At 33.7% G+C, this 14,822-nt stretch overlaps 1 protein-coding gene across 1 annotated transcript in view; it reads left to right on the plus strand.

Annotated features, from left to right (window-relative positions):
• Smp_146280 (putative calbindin-32) overlaps positions 1-14,423 on the plus strand; it is a gene marked incomplete at both ends in the record, with an annotated part of 62,862 nt that extends 48,439 nt beyond the window's left edge. The window contains 6 exons of the mRNA XM_018797683.1: positions 3,335-3,391; positions 4,742-4,828; positions 8,495-8,550; positions 9,696-9,798; positions 11,868-11,939; positions 14,148-14,423. Coding sequence (XP_018652701.1) covers positions 3,335-3,391; positions 4,742-4,828; positions 8,495-8,550; positions 9,696-9,798; positions 11,868-11,939; positions 14,148-14,423 — 651 coding nt within the window. The remainder of the gene's footprint in view (positions 1-3,334; positions 3,392-4,741; positions 4,829-8,494; positions 8,551-9,695; positions 9,799-11,867; positions 11,940-14,147) is intronic.
• Between the last annotated feature and the right edge of the window lie 399 nt (positions 14,424-14,822).

The raw sequence follows: 14,822 nt of genomic DNA on the forward strand, positions 1-14,822 counted from the left end.
AGTTAATTGAAGCTAGACCACCATGGAAAACCTGGAAACACTGGATGCCAGCTCAGTGGTCTATCGGTTAAGGGCTTCGACTCGAGACTGGTAGGTCCTGGGTTCGAAACTCACGAGAGCGGGATCGTGGATGCGCACTGCTGAGGAGTCCCATAATAGGACGAAACGGCCGTCTAGTGTTTCCAGATTTTCCATGGTGGTCTAGCTTCAATTAACTCACGCTTTCAACTCTTTATGGAGTTACTTGATAAAATAAAATAAAAAACCGTACTCCAATATTTCATTTGTAAAATATTCATTAATTATCTCAGACTTTATTGTCCTTGTCTTTTCATACACATTGCTTTCTGTCCCCTTATCTTCCCTACTCAATCTTCTCACCGTTCTGCTGCCAAACATTTTATTACTGATTAGCGTAATATACTACTTATATCAACATAAATAACGCACACACACACACACATTACAATGTTACATAATTTTTATCCATTCTAATTATAGATCATTTCACTAGAAAATGTAACATAAATCTTCCCCATTATTATTATTTCTTTGAATAGTTTGTCTCTTATTAGTTAATTAATCAGAATGTATCATTTAATAATATAAAAAAATATCCATTGTGCCTATTTATCCTTATTTATATCAGTAATAAACAAACAAATAAACAAGTTCCAAATAGGACGAAACGCACGTCAACCTGGATTCCACCGCTAGCCACTATCCATCTTTGCTTATAATACTTGTGAATTAAGGCTATCTCGAGGCAATACGCACAGTATGCATATATGGCCAATTAGAGACTGATCAGTTGTAGTCTTAAAAACATCAATGGAAAGATTCAAACAAAACAATACTAAGGGAATTTAATCACCTTTTTTCATTTTAACAAAAAAAAATTAAGTTTTTTTTCTCATTGAAAAAAAAAGAAAAAGAAAACTGTCATAGTTATCAGAAGTATAATGATTTCATTACAATTAGTTTGAATATTCGTTACATTCAATAATCAATAAAATGTTCCGCTTTTTTGTGTTTTATTTTTGTTTAAATTAAGTAATTGGTTAAATTATCAACGTTTTTTTTTTAAAAAATTATTATCTCATATTTATGGAAGATTACTATGACTACAAGATGAGTTAAATTATTAAATAGTAGTGGTAGTAGTAATAATAATAATGGTATAGTGTAATGATACAACTTTTTTTTAATGAAAACAAATTGTTACTCTTACTAGTGTAGTGAACAAAACATGATTGAGAATAATCGGATGTGTTTCAGCACGAAATATAAAAAAAACTATCTCATTAAATTTTGATAGCTATACAGTAAACATCCACTTAGTGTTGTTTGTTTAGATCTTCCCATTGATGTTTTTAGAACTGCAACTGGTAAGTCTCTTGTTGGTATATGTGCATCCTGTGCGGACTGCCTCGGTATTGCCTGAAGTCACAAGCTTCAAATTCCATCAATGGAAAGATTCAAATAAACAATACTAAGTGAATTTAAACTTCATCCCATTTCACAATCAACTGGCTATCAGGACTCAGAAGCTGAGTGGATAACGCGTTCGAAGCGAAATGTACTGGGTTCGAGTCTCAGATTGAACATCAACTCTGAGATGCAGATACATCCAGCTGATGAGTTCGGAATAGGACGAAACGCTCGTCCTGGATTGCACTGCTAGCCATTATCCATCTTTGCTTATTATACAGTAAACAGTTATTTTGAAAAATAACAATGAATTGTCTCAATCTTAACTGTTCCTTCTGCAAATATCAATCCATCTTCTCTGATTTCGTTGTTCATGCATTTCAATACCGATTGCGTTTCATTTCAGTTCTTTCCTTATGGACCAAAATACATTTTATGTCTGATCATCACCATATACTACTTATGTGGATATAAGTAGACCACACCACACTAGTAACAAATTATTATGTTTCTTTTTTTTGTTGTTTATTTTTTTCTTCTCTATATGATGTAATATGTACATGTAAGTTTTCCATCATTTAGTATCCATTTACCAATTCATCTACTTCCATGGAATAAGATTTATAGATGTTATTCGAAGAGTTCACTCCGTTGTCTTATTCAGTAGTATCTGATAATTTAACTTAACAAATGACTTGAAATTATTATCTTTGTAAATTAAGATGGTAGAGACGATAAATTATGAACTAATAAAATACCTTTTGAATGTGTATTCTATTACGGAAAATTCATTAACAAAATATCATTATTATTATTTGATGAGATGTTATAACTTGTGGCATTGTGCCCCTATCAATATGTAACGTAATGATATCGCCAGTTAGAGAACAGTGATTTATTGACCAGACCAATGACTCATTAAATCCATACGAGTAGTCTCGAGTCCTTATCGGTCTTTCTTTATGCCTAGCTTTGCCTGTTGAGTCCAGAACACAAATCTTAGCCTTTTCGACATGAATCATATATTCCAAATATACCTGGTTTACATACAAACCAAACAGACCACATTGTACCATAAAATAGAAAATAAAATTTATACAAAATCTAACCAAAAGTGGCTGTGAATGTGGGAGACTGAAATTAATAGATTGTACATAACTCAAGAACAGTAAATCGTATGACAATAGCCTATAGGTAAAAATAAAGCTTATAATAAGAGAAACATGGATAAGTATAGTTTAGTTACTTAATAATTATACAATAAACATATATGTTTCGTATTGATCCATTAATAGATCTCAATAGTTACCAGCCACCATTTCCCTCGGGATATATCATTACATTTGTATAATTTTAAGTAAACTAATAAATGGCAACTTATTAAGACTAGAAACTTCGTTGGTTATTTATGTGTAAGTTAATAATATACACAAATCAATTGTAATTGATTTCATTAAATGAAATATTACATTTAATATCCTTACAATAAATAAATTTTGAATAGCTAGTTATTCCTTTGAAAACCATACTGTTTACATTGACATTTACTTGGTTTCGATTTAATAAACACTTTAAGTTGGAATATAATTTTCATTATAAATTGATAACAATAAGATAATTTAATGGTTGAATTCATGAGCTAATTAAAGCTAGAACATAATGAAAAACCTGGAAGCATTGAACGGCCGTTTTGTCTTAGTGTGGGACTCTTCAGCAATGCACATCCATGATCCTGGGATTCGAACAATAAGATGGTTTTTGAATAAAAGATAGTAGTATTATTAAGTTGTTTTATGATGATCTGGGATATATAATTGCACATAAAATCGACTTCAAAACACTGAACCTTCTTGTATGTCTGAAACGTTTAACTGATATTAATTTTTATACTGTTATTAATTAGGTATGGAGAGAATTTGACAAAGATCATAGTGGATTTATTGAAGCAGATGAATTAAAAGTAAGTGCTAACCGGTTATCGAATAATCATTGATCATTTATTTGTTTGATCGAACTCTATAAGTTGTATTGTAATCATTAATGTACTCAAATCTATGTTTTATCCCAGATCATGCGTTTATTGGCATTCATTAACAAAGCATATCTACAATCTTTAAGAAATAAATGCTTTCTGTGATATTTTATAGGTGAGATCATGAGTTCATTGAAGCTAAACCACTATGGGAAACCTGGAAGCATTGTTTGACGGCCGTTTCGTCCTATTGTGGGACTCCTCAGTAGTGCGTATCCACGATCCCGCCTCGCGAGATTTAGGCTGATGTTTATAGAAAGATTATTCAATTAGAAGAAAACTATCAAAACGGAATACATATATAAGACATGACTAACTGATTTTTGGCTTGATTTTTCTTAATTAAACTCTATATATAGTGAACATTACATAGAATAAGCAAAAGTAAATAATGGATAGATTGAAGTTACCAATACTTCCAGGTTTTCAATGATAGTCCACCTTAGATCAACTAGTGAATTTAATTGTTAAAAGCAAATAACATTAGAAGGTTTTTAATAACCATGAATCAGTAAAGAATTATAACTTGCTTATCAGATCAAATAAAAAGAATTCTAGTTGATCAATGCTGAAATGTTTTCAAAGATTGGTATAAAAGTTGATATATTCCACTGGAAGCTGTGATTAGTCAGATACTTCTGAAGTTTTTTTTGTTTTTACTGATTTCTTTATGTCACATTGATTGAACAGATGAACAAGCGCGATGGCATTTGAAGCGAACGGTACTGGGTTCGAGTAACAGAGTGAGCATCGACTCTGAGATGCAGGTACATCCCAAATAAAACGAAACAAGCGTCCTGGATTCCACTGCTAGCCACTATCCATCTTTGCTTATAAAGCTTGTGACTACAGGCAATATCGAGGTAGTTCACACAGGATACACATATACCAACAAGAGACTGATCAATTGTAATCCATAATAACAATCGGAAGATACAAGTAAACAACACCAAGTGAATGTATAGATAAGTTTATAAATTAACTCTCGATCAGTGTATAATCCGATGAATCTCAGTGATAGAATATAATTGTCATTGACTAGATTACCTCTATTTAATTAGGTCAATTCATCACTATTTATTTCTATTAGAAATTGAAAGTCACATTGTTAAATTGGATGGGTAGGTTTAAGTAATAACCCTATACAACCTTTAAAAGAATAACTATTATGCTATTCTGATATCTAAACGTTTTGATCAATTTCCAATGTTTATAATTTTGTTTTGACAATAATATGTACTTGTTTTAAATTACTCCAATTACTTATTTAATTTGAAGGATTTTCTCACAGAACTTCTATCATTTGGAGTACGTAAAGATGATGAAAAATTTGATGAAAAAATTATTGAATATACTGATACAATTGTAAGTAAAGAAAAGAATTTGTTTTTGTTTCCATTACGTAATATGTTATTTACTAAGTGGTATCGTATTATACATCCTGGTGATCGACTGGATCATGAAGACGACAACATCTGGAAGGAAGCACGGGATACAGTGAACAGCTAGGATGCAGCTGGACGGTTTAAACTTCGCAGATAATCTGTCTCTTCTATCACACACCCAACAACCAATGCAGGAGAAGATGACCGGTGTAGTAGTAGCCCCGGCAGCAGTAGGTCACAATATACACAAAGGGAAAAGCAAGATTCTATGATACAACACAGCATGCACCAATCGAATCATACTTGACGGAGAAGGTTTGGAGGATGTAAAGACCTTTGCATATCTGGGCAGCATCATTGATGAACACGGTGAACATGTTGCAGATGTGAAGGCACGGATCCACAAAGCAAGAGCAGCATAAATGTACAACTGAAGAACATCTGGAACTCAAAACAATTATTAACCAACACCAAGATCAGAATTTTCAATACGAATGTCAAGACAGTTCTACTGTATGGGACGGAAACCTGGAGAGCTACGAAAGCTATCATCCAAAAGATACAGGTGTTTATTAACAGTTGTCTACGCAAGATACTTCGGATCCGTTGGCCAGACACTATCAGCAACAAGTTACTGTGGGAGACAACAAACCAGATTCCAGTGGAGGAAGAAATTAGAAAGAAGCGCTGGAAGTGGATAGGACACACTTTAAGGAAATCACCCAATCGCGTCACAAGACAACCCCTCACATGGAATCCTTAAGGCCAGAAGAAAAGAGGAAGACCAAAGAACACATTACGCCGAGAAATAGAGACAGACATGAGAAGAATGAACAAAAACTGGATAGAACTAGAAAGGAAGGCCCAGGACAGAGTGGTTTGGAGAATGCTGGTCCGCGACATATGCTCCATTGAGTGTAAGTAACTAAGTAAATATTGTATTATACATGGATAATATATATGACTTTTTGTTTTTTATTTTAAAACTGACTAGTATTGGAAATAATATAAGTAGTATAAAGTTTTAGAAACATTTTTATACTGTAAATAATCAACCTATGGTCAGTATTTGTTTATAGATTATACATTATGAAATGATATATTATTTTCAATATCATTAGAGATCTATTGAACTATTGAATCTGTGCTTTTTGAGTTGGAGTTTTGTTCTTCAAGCTAGATGGTTTGGTCATATAGCTTTCATCATTATTCTGAACGACATCATCAGTACATACTTCTATCAAAATCATTCACCTGAGATACAAATCTTCTCCACCATCCCTGAATCTGTGCTTTTTATCCAATCTTGTTTGAAATAAATTTTCACTGAAGTATTTAATTTTTTAAATATTAAAATTTTTCATTATATGTCCCGAAGAAATTCGTGACACTCTTATCCCTACCTTGGTAGGGATATGGTTTAACAAACGGTTTTATTAATTTTTGTTCATATTTTATATTTAATTATCATTTTTCACTTCTTTTCTTCTTCTATTCTTCACTATCTAATCATCTACATACTTATTACGTAATTCTAAAAATGATTTGTGATTATTATTTTGAAGTCTATTTATCCAAGTTTGATCTACTTCCTATATTAAACTATTAACTAGATCAACTCATGGATTCAATCAAAAATACTATGATCTTCACAAATTTCCATGCTGATAACTAATATTTGCTCACTAATGACTAGCTTCAAGATGGATTTCTTGGAGTTCTAGTGAGAAGTCATGACCAATGGAGTCCAATCCGTGTCGGTTGTGAGACATTTATCCAACTGAGATAATGGATAAAGGATTGCGCGAGATAATGGAACGATTGAAGTTAGATATTATTACCATAGGATGACAGCTCAATGGTCTAGAAGTACAGTGTTCACATGTGAGACCGAAGGTCCTGTATTGGAGTGGCTTTGATGTGGGATCGTAGATGCTCACTGTAGAGGAGTCCTATACTATGATGATACGGTCATCCAATGCAGCTAAGTTCGACTAGTGAATTCAACTAAAAATAATGAATAGAACGTTTGTTATTTTATCATTCTTATCACACTGCTAGTAAACCTATCTTCTTACTATCAAATTGTACTTTTTATCTATTATGTTCAGTTAGTTATGCAATCTACTTCATCGTGATCATTGACTCATATGTTGCCTTGATCGGTTTTGATATTTTCATATCAATATTCATGTATATTAAAGTATAACCCAATGATGATGTAATTAAAAGCAATATCCCTTTTCTTTTTAACATAAGTCATCATCCTAATTCTTAAGATCAAATAAATTAAACTTCAGTAATGAACTAGAAGTGTATGTTGATTTCTTAGTTAGCTAATTAAAAACATTTTAAGTTATAAAAGCCATTTATACAAAAATGTAACTGATATACAAGGATGAGAAGACAAAATCACATTGTTAACTGATTATGATTCTCATTGTTCAGCATTATTTCTGTTTTCATAGTTCTAGATAATGATTATTCATAAGCAGAGATGGATAGTGGCTAGCAGTGGAATCCAGAGCGCGCGTTTCGTCCTATTCCGAACTCGTCAGCTGGATGTACCTGCATCTCGCAGTTGATGTTCACTCTGGGACTCGAACCCAGTATTGTTCGCTTCCAACGCCATCTCGTTATTCACTTAGCTGTTGAGTCCTGATAGCTAGTTAGTTGTGCAATAGGGTGAAGTTTAAATTCACTTGGTATTGTTCGGTTGAATTAAGGCTTTATCGAGGCGATACGCACAGTATGCACATATAGCCAATAAGAGACTGATCAATTGCAGTCCTAAACATCAATGGGAATATTCAAGTAAACAATGTCAAGCAAATTTAATGATTATTCAGTTTTGCTTTCCAGTGTGATATTTTGTTTGGTATAAGATTGATTTATTTGAGTGTTATGCTTGTTCGACAAACAATATTCTTGTATTAAATTAACATGGACTATGCTCAGCGTGACATGTAGCATGTAGTTTTATCATAACTGTTTGCAATTTCCATACGTGATTTTATTTTATTTAATAGTCAAAATAGGTATACTAGATTCACTTGGTGTTGTTTGAAACAAGAGACTGATTAATTTCAGTCCTAAACGTCAATAGCAAGACTTAACCAAATAATACGAAGCGAACTTAAACTTCACCTCACTGCACAACCAAGTGGCTATCAGAACTCAATAGATAAGTAAATGCCGTGATGGCGTTTGAAGCGAACAATACTGGGTTCGAGTCCCAGAGTGAACATCAACTATGAGATGCGGCTACCTCCAGCTGAGGAGTCCCAAACAGGACGAAACGCGAGTCTTGGATTCTACTGTTAGTTGCTATCCATCTTTGCTTAAAATAGTTGTACTAGAGTTGTTGTCGTGTTTTAAGACTAATCAATTTTGACTTGTGCCAGTCTTCTTCTTCCTACTTCATATCGTAGGGAATTGCAGTGGTTCCTCATTCTTTCACTTATAATGAATAAATGACACCGATACAACAGAAACAACAAATTGTGCATGTAAACTATTAGAAATATTTAACAAAAATGTTTATCGTTTTAAAAAAAAAAGAGGAATGATGAATTTATGAAATAAAATGTGTGTGTGTGTGTGTGGTTGATCCAAGTTATTCATCTTGGAATATTTTAATTTTCAGTTGAAATTATTTGATCATAATCGAGATGGAAAATTACAACTAAGTGAAATGTCTCGGTAAGTTTGTTCTCATTTTTACTAAAAACAAATTTTAATTCTTAGAAGGGGGTTTTATGGGGATTTTATTAATTTTATATAGTTTATATCATGAGTCCATTGAAGCTAGACCACTATGGAAAACCTGAAAGCACTGTTTGACGGCCGTTTCGTCCTATTGCGGGACTCCTCAGTAGTGCGCATCCGTGATCCCACCTCGCGAGATTCCAACCCAGGACCTATCAGACTTGCGCGCGAGCGCTTAACCACTAGACCACTGAGTTGGCATCCAACAATGTTAATATCTAACTTCAACCAATCCACGAAATGGAGCAACCATTCACCATCAGCTATTTCCTGGAGTTCTAGTGAGAATTAGTGACCAGTGAAGTTCAACTAGGTCTGTTGCGAGATATCAACTCACTGAAGACAATGGTGATTCTGTAACTTTGTATTCAAATTCATTTGATTATACTCACTTGTGTTCTTGTTCACTACAGTAGTAGTATTTATTGTAGTATTCAAAATCATAATATGTTATAAATATTATCTAAAGTGTGTAAGTACATGCATTTAGCAGACATAATTAGTGAATTAAAACAAAACTGAAGGAGGGGAATTGATGATAATAAACTCAAATTTGATAAAATGTTAACCCAAGTGTTTGATCATTCACTGCTTCTTCTTCCTCACATAGTTATACTATAGTGAACAACAACACGATTGGGGACAATCGAATGTATTCAAGCACAAATTACAGACTATCTCACTTAAATGTGATAACCATACAGTAAACAGTTAATTTGCCGAATACCAACAATCGTCTCAATCTTGACTGTTCCTTCTGCAAATATCAGTCTATCTTCTCTGATTTCATTATTCATGCATTTTCATACGGAATGTGCTTCGTTTCTGTTCTTTCCTTATCGATTTTCTGCCAAAATACATTCTATGTTTGACCATCACCATATACTATTTATGTGGATATAAGTAGACCACACCACAATACATGTTCTAAATTGTTTATGGATGTTATCATTGAATTTCATCCGTTTTAATAGTACACTAATTTTTAAGTTCAATTACATAATATTCATTTGCAAGAGATATCTCATTTCTTAGTTTATTTCCATAGTAACAACTTATTTTTCCTTCATATTTAACAGTTTAATACCAGTGGAAGAGAACTTTTTATGTCGTCCAATATTTAAACATGCTGGTAAAATTACTGCAGCTGATGTAGATCGTGTTTTTGCATTGTACGATACAGTAAGCATGGTTTCTTTTTATTGATACCTAATTATACAATTGATATTCTGGAAATATTCATACTGTAGATAATTATCATTCAGACATAATGGTTAATGTTAGAATTAGAGATGATAACAACAATATGAAACATGATTTCTGCTTCTCAGTTAACTAATTCGATCAAGATCTTAATGCGTATTTGTTGAACAGTTACTTACTTACTTGCTTGTTTGCTAACTTACTCACGCCTACAACCCCTCATGAAGGAATTTAGGCCACCCACCAGTATTCTCCATACAACTCTATCCTAGACAATCCTTTCCAGTTGTTTCCAGTTAACATTCATCCTTTTCATGTCTGCTTACAATTCCCGACACAATGTGTTCTTTGGTCTTCCTCTCTTCTGTTCCCCTTCACCATTACAACTTAGGATTTGCCTCGTGATGCAGTTTGATAATTTCCACAATGTATATCCTATCCACTTCCATCGTCTTTTCCTAATTTCCTTCTCAACTGGAAGCTGGTTTGTTCTCTCCCACAGGAGGCTGTTGCTGATGGTTTCCGATCGACGGACACTGAATATCTTGTGTAGACAACTACTTATAAGTACTTGTACCTTTTTGATGATGGATGTAGTAGTTCTCCACGTTTCAGCTCCATACAGTAGGACTGTCTTGACGTTCGCATTGAAAATTGTGACTTTGATGTTGCTTGACAGTTGATTTGAATTGCATATGTTCTTCGATTATAGGAATGTTGTCCTTGATTTGCCAATCCTCGCCTTTATATCTGCATCAGATTCTCCTTGTTCATGGATGATGCTTCTCAGGTACGTGAATGTTTCCACATCTTCCAGAGTTTCCCCATCAAGTGTGGTTGGCTTAGTGCTCTCCGTGTTGTATTTGAGAATCTTGTTTTTCCTTTGTGTATGTTGAGGCCTACTGATGCAGAAGCTGCTGCGACATTTGCTGTCTTCGTCTATATTTGTTCGTGTTTATGGAATAGAAGGGTCAGGTCATCTGTGGAGTCCAAGTCGTCTAACTGATTCTGAGCTGTCCATTGTATTCAATGCTTTCCCTCAGATCTCGAGGTCTTCACAATCCAGTCAATCATCAGAAGAAAGAGGAGGGAGGAGAGTAGACAGCTTTGTCTGACTCCGGTCCGTACTTGAATTACATCAGTCAGTTGTCCTTCATGCACCACTTTGCACTGTAGTCTGTTGTATGAGTTCTGGATAAGCTTGAAAATTTTCCCAGGAACTCCACAGTGTCGAAGAAGTTTGCATAATGTTCTCCAGTCCACACTATCAAACGCCTTCTGATAATCAATGAAGTTGATGTATAGTGACGAGTTCCACTCAACTGATTGTTTAACGATGATCCGTAGTGTCGCAATTTGTTCTGTGCGCGAATGATCCTTACGGAATCCAGCCTGTTGATCTTGACGTTGGGCGTCTACTGAGTCTTTCGTTTGAAAACAGTTGGATTGCTATATTTTTTATTACGTAACTCTAATTTAAATCTATCTTTCTGATCCATTAATTACTGGTAGTAGTATTTTCACCGTGGAAATCATGATTTGATCCTTCACAATCATTTAAAACCTTGAAGCACTCGATGACCGTCTTATCCTAGTATGGGACTCCTCAACAGTGTTCATCCACAGTTTTACAAGAGGGAATCAAATCTAGTGTCTTAGGTCTCACGCGCGAATGCCTAACTTTTTGACCATTGAACTGGTATTAATTAATTATACATCTCTAACCTTTCAAAAATTACAGTCGACTAAATGCATATCTATTATTAGGAAGTTTAAGAAAGAGGTAATTGATAGGCTTTATTTGTATTGCCGTTACATTAATAATAATCATACTATCGTCGATCAGAAAATTGAAACCAAAGACGAACTCATAGAGCAATTCAGCAATATTATTAGTTGTATGTTTATTCAGATTTATCATTTGCAGTAAACTATAGTTCCATGTTACATTTACTTCAGACATCATTCTATATACCGCCACATCACCAACCTGGTCATTTTTACAGGATTAAAATCCTTTTTCATTCAACTTTCCCTTTTTTTAAAAGGATAAAAATGGAGCCATTGAAGATCTTGAATTGTATGGTTTCTTAAAAGATCTTCTTGAACTTGTGGAAGAAGTAAGCTATTTCTACTTTTCATTTGTAACAAACCATTTTGAGATATTTAAATTATACCATATAAGTATAAATAACTCGAGATAGTGTCCTTTTTTTAACTTTTAAGAATAGATCAGCTTTTTAATAGTTTACGTTCTCGGCTGCTGTTCGTTAAACAGTCAATAAATATGAAGCACAGCTAGTCGTTTCATTCTAGTTTGGAACACCTCAACAGTGAACATCCGTGATCTTAACAGGGATCAAAACAAGGACCTTTTAGGTCACACAGTGAGCACTTGACATTCTGACTACTGAACCATGATCCAATAGTTTACATCATTGAGTGACTGTTGACTACTCTAGATCCCCGGAAATCACTTGATAAACTCCTTATTTTTGTAATATAATTTTAAAAGCTTGAAATTTCCATTTTTCTGCCAAAAAGTACTCATTGCTGTCTTCATTTTGTGTTTCCCACCTGGAACGACCTTAAAATTCATTGGTTTGTTGGCTCTTTTGTGACGTTTATCAAGGACATTTTTTGAATTATATATCTTATGAGCTGAGTGCTTGTTAAGCGTTCCTTCAGGCTGCTTTTAGAATAATCTATTTTTACTGCTGGCTCTAGTCTTATTCCTTCAGTTATCGAGGCTGGGGCTCAGAAAAATAGCTTAGCTTCATCCTGTTATTGTGTTGCTGTTTTGAGTTCGGTTGGCGAGTACTAAGGTGGTACCATAATATCTCGAACGTAACAATGGCGACGGAACTGGCGCAAGTGTAGATCCTACAAAAGTGAGACTACTATTGGAGCAGCTACTGAAAATTGTCTATATGATAGCAGACACGAAAGTTATATCTACCTCCCAACTTAGCACATCTATTCTATTCACTTTGTGTGCTAGAATAATTCCCTACTTACTGTCTACAATGTTTATATTATCATTAATGGCTTTATTCATTATTATATTTTTGGTACAATATAGGATTTTTAGCACAAAGTATTTCAACAAGTCTCTTTTTCTTAGTTCTTGATCGATCCTGAAAATAAATATTGAATGATCGCCAGTTTAGATGTTAGCAGTTCAGGAATGGATATTTGATGTAATGTACATTCTCTTCGATTTACGTTGCTAGCAACCACAATGTCTCTGATTGTGCTCTTTCCCAACTTGTACAGTGAAAGATCTTAAACTTTTCATAAATTCACCTGATTCGTTTATGCGATTAATCGACATAATAATGTGTTAAAATAGACAAAAGAAACATATAACTTATTGAAATATCTAGATGTCAGGAAAAGATAGCTCAGATACTCAAGCAGACCGGCAAATGTTATCCAGTGGCTAAGACCTGTTTCGAAGCATATTTATATTCTAAAATGCACCTATTTAATATGGGTCACAATAAGCTAGTTTATTTTCGGTTTATTTTAATAGTTTATACAACTCAATGAAAGCAAATACTTTCACAGTCTCTATCACAGTTAACCTTAGAGGATATCCTAATTCAGTTTACATATTTCTTATATAACTATCGACACAATCAGTCTTAACTTGAAGCCTCTTCAGTTACATATATGTATAAATCTATTGTCATTTTTTTATCTTAAACGGTTATCATTATTCAGCCTTTTAATTGTGATGTTATCGTTCTAGAGCCTATAGAAGTCATTATAAGTAAAAATGGATAGTGTCTAAAAGTGGAATCCAGGACGCACCTTTTGTCCTATTCCGAACTCGTCATCTGGGTGTATCTGCATCTCACAACTGATGTCCACTCTAGGACTCAAACCCGGTACCATTCGTATCAAACGCCATCACGTTATCTACTTAGCTACTGAGTCCTGAAAGCCACCTGCTTGTGCAATGAAGTGGAGTTATATTCACTTGTTGTTGTTTACTTGAATCTTCTCATTGATGCTTAGAACTGAAATTGATCAGTCTCTTATTGGCATATGTGCATACTGGGTTTATTGTTAGCCACTATCCATCTTTGCTTATAATGCTTATGAATCAAGGCAATATCGAAGTGATATGCACAGAATGCACATATGCCAATAAGAGACTGATCAATTTCAGTCCTAAACATCAACGGGGAGATACAATACCAAGTGAATTTTTACTCTACAAGTCATGTTTAATATTTTGAATATAAATTACTCATTAAATTTCTGTGATCCTGATAAAATATTACTAGTCACTTTGTCATTTTTTCTCCATTATCACACAGGATTTTGATGAATCAGATCTTGATTATACACGATCTATGATTTTACAAAATTGGGATTTCAATAATGATGGGAAAATTAGTCTAGAAGAAATGCGTATGCTTTTGTTGGCTTACAGTTCAAAAGACTCAAAAATGGATAGTGATAATTATAACAATAATGGTTCTAAAGCCATCAATAAAAAACTATATATGGGTAAATCTAATCCAAGACATTCAACTGCAGAGAATGTAGAACGTCAAAACATTATTAAAACCACTTGGTCGAAACGGAAATGAATAAAGTATATGTAACACCTACTTTCTTGTGTTTATTTCTCTTACTTACAAGGTACTATTCTTCATTGAATAATTTGATTACCATAAACTGTGAAGATTCAGTAAAAAACAAAATTATGTGTAATTATTTGAAAAATAATCGAAATTCTATGCTATTTGGTTGATGTAAATTTTTCTTTGTCAGTTAACACTACTTAATTTGGTATAAAGTAGTTCAATTTAATGTACTGAAAAATTGCTATCATGTAAACGTAGGGATAAAACGTTCTCTTCAATAACCTCATCATCAAGATCCACAACCATTAGTTACTAAGACAAACCTATGAGTAGTAGTTTACTAGTAAAGTAATGTCAGAACGTTGCTTTTTTTCACGGACTAACTTAGTAAGGACATTAAAT

This window comes from Schistosoma mansoni, chromosome 5 (assembly GCF_000237925.1).
Source record: "Schistosoma mansoni strain Puerto Rico chromosome 5, complete genome".
Classification (NCBI taxonomy): Eukaryota; Metazoa; Platyhelminthes; class Trematoda; order Strigeidida; family Schistosomatidae; genus Schistosoma; species Schistosoma mansoni.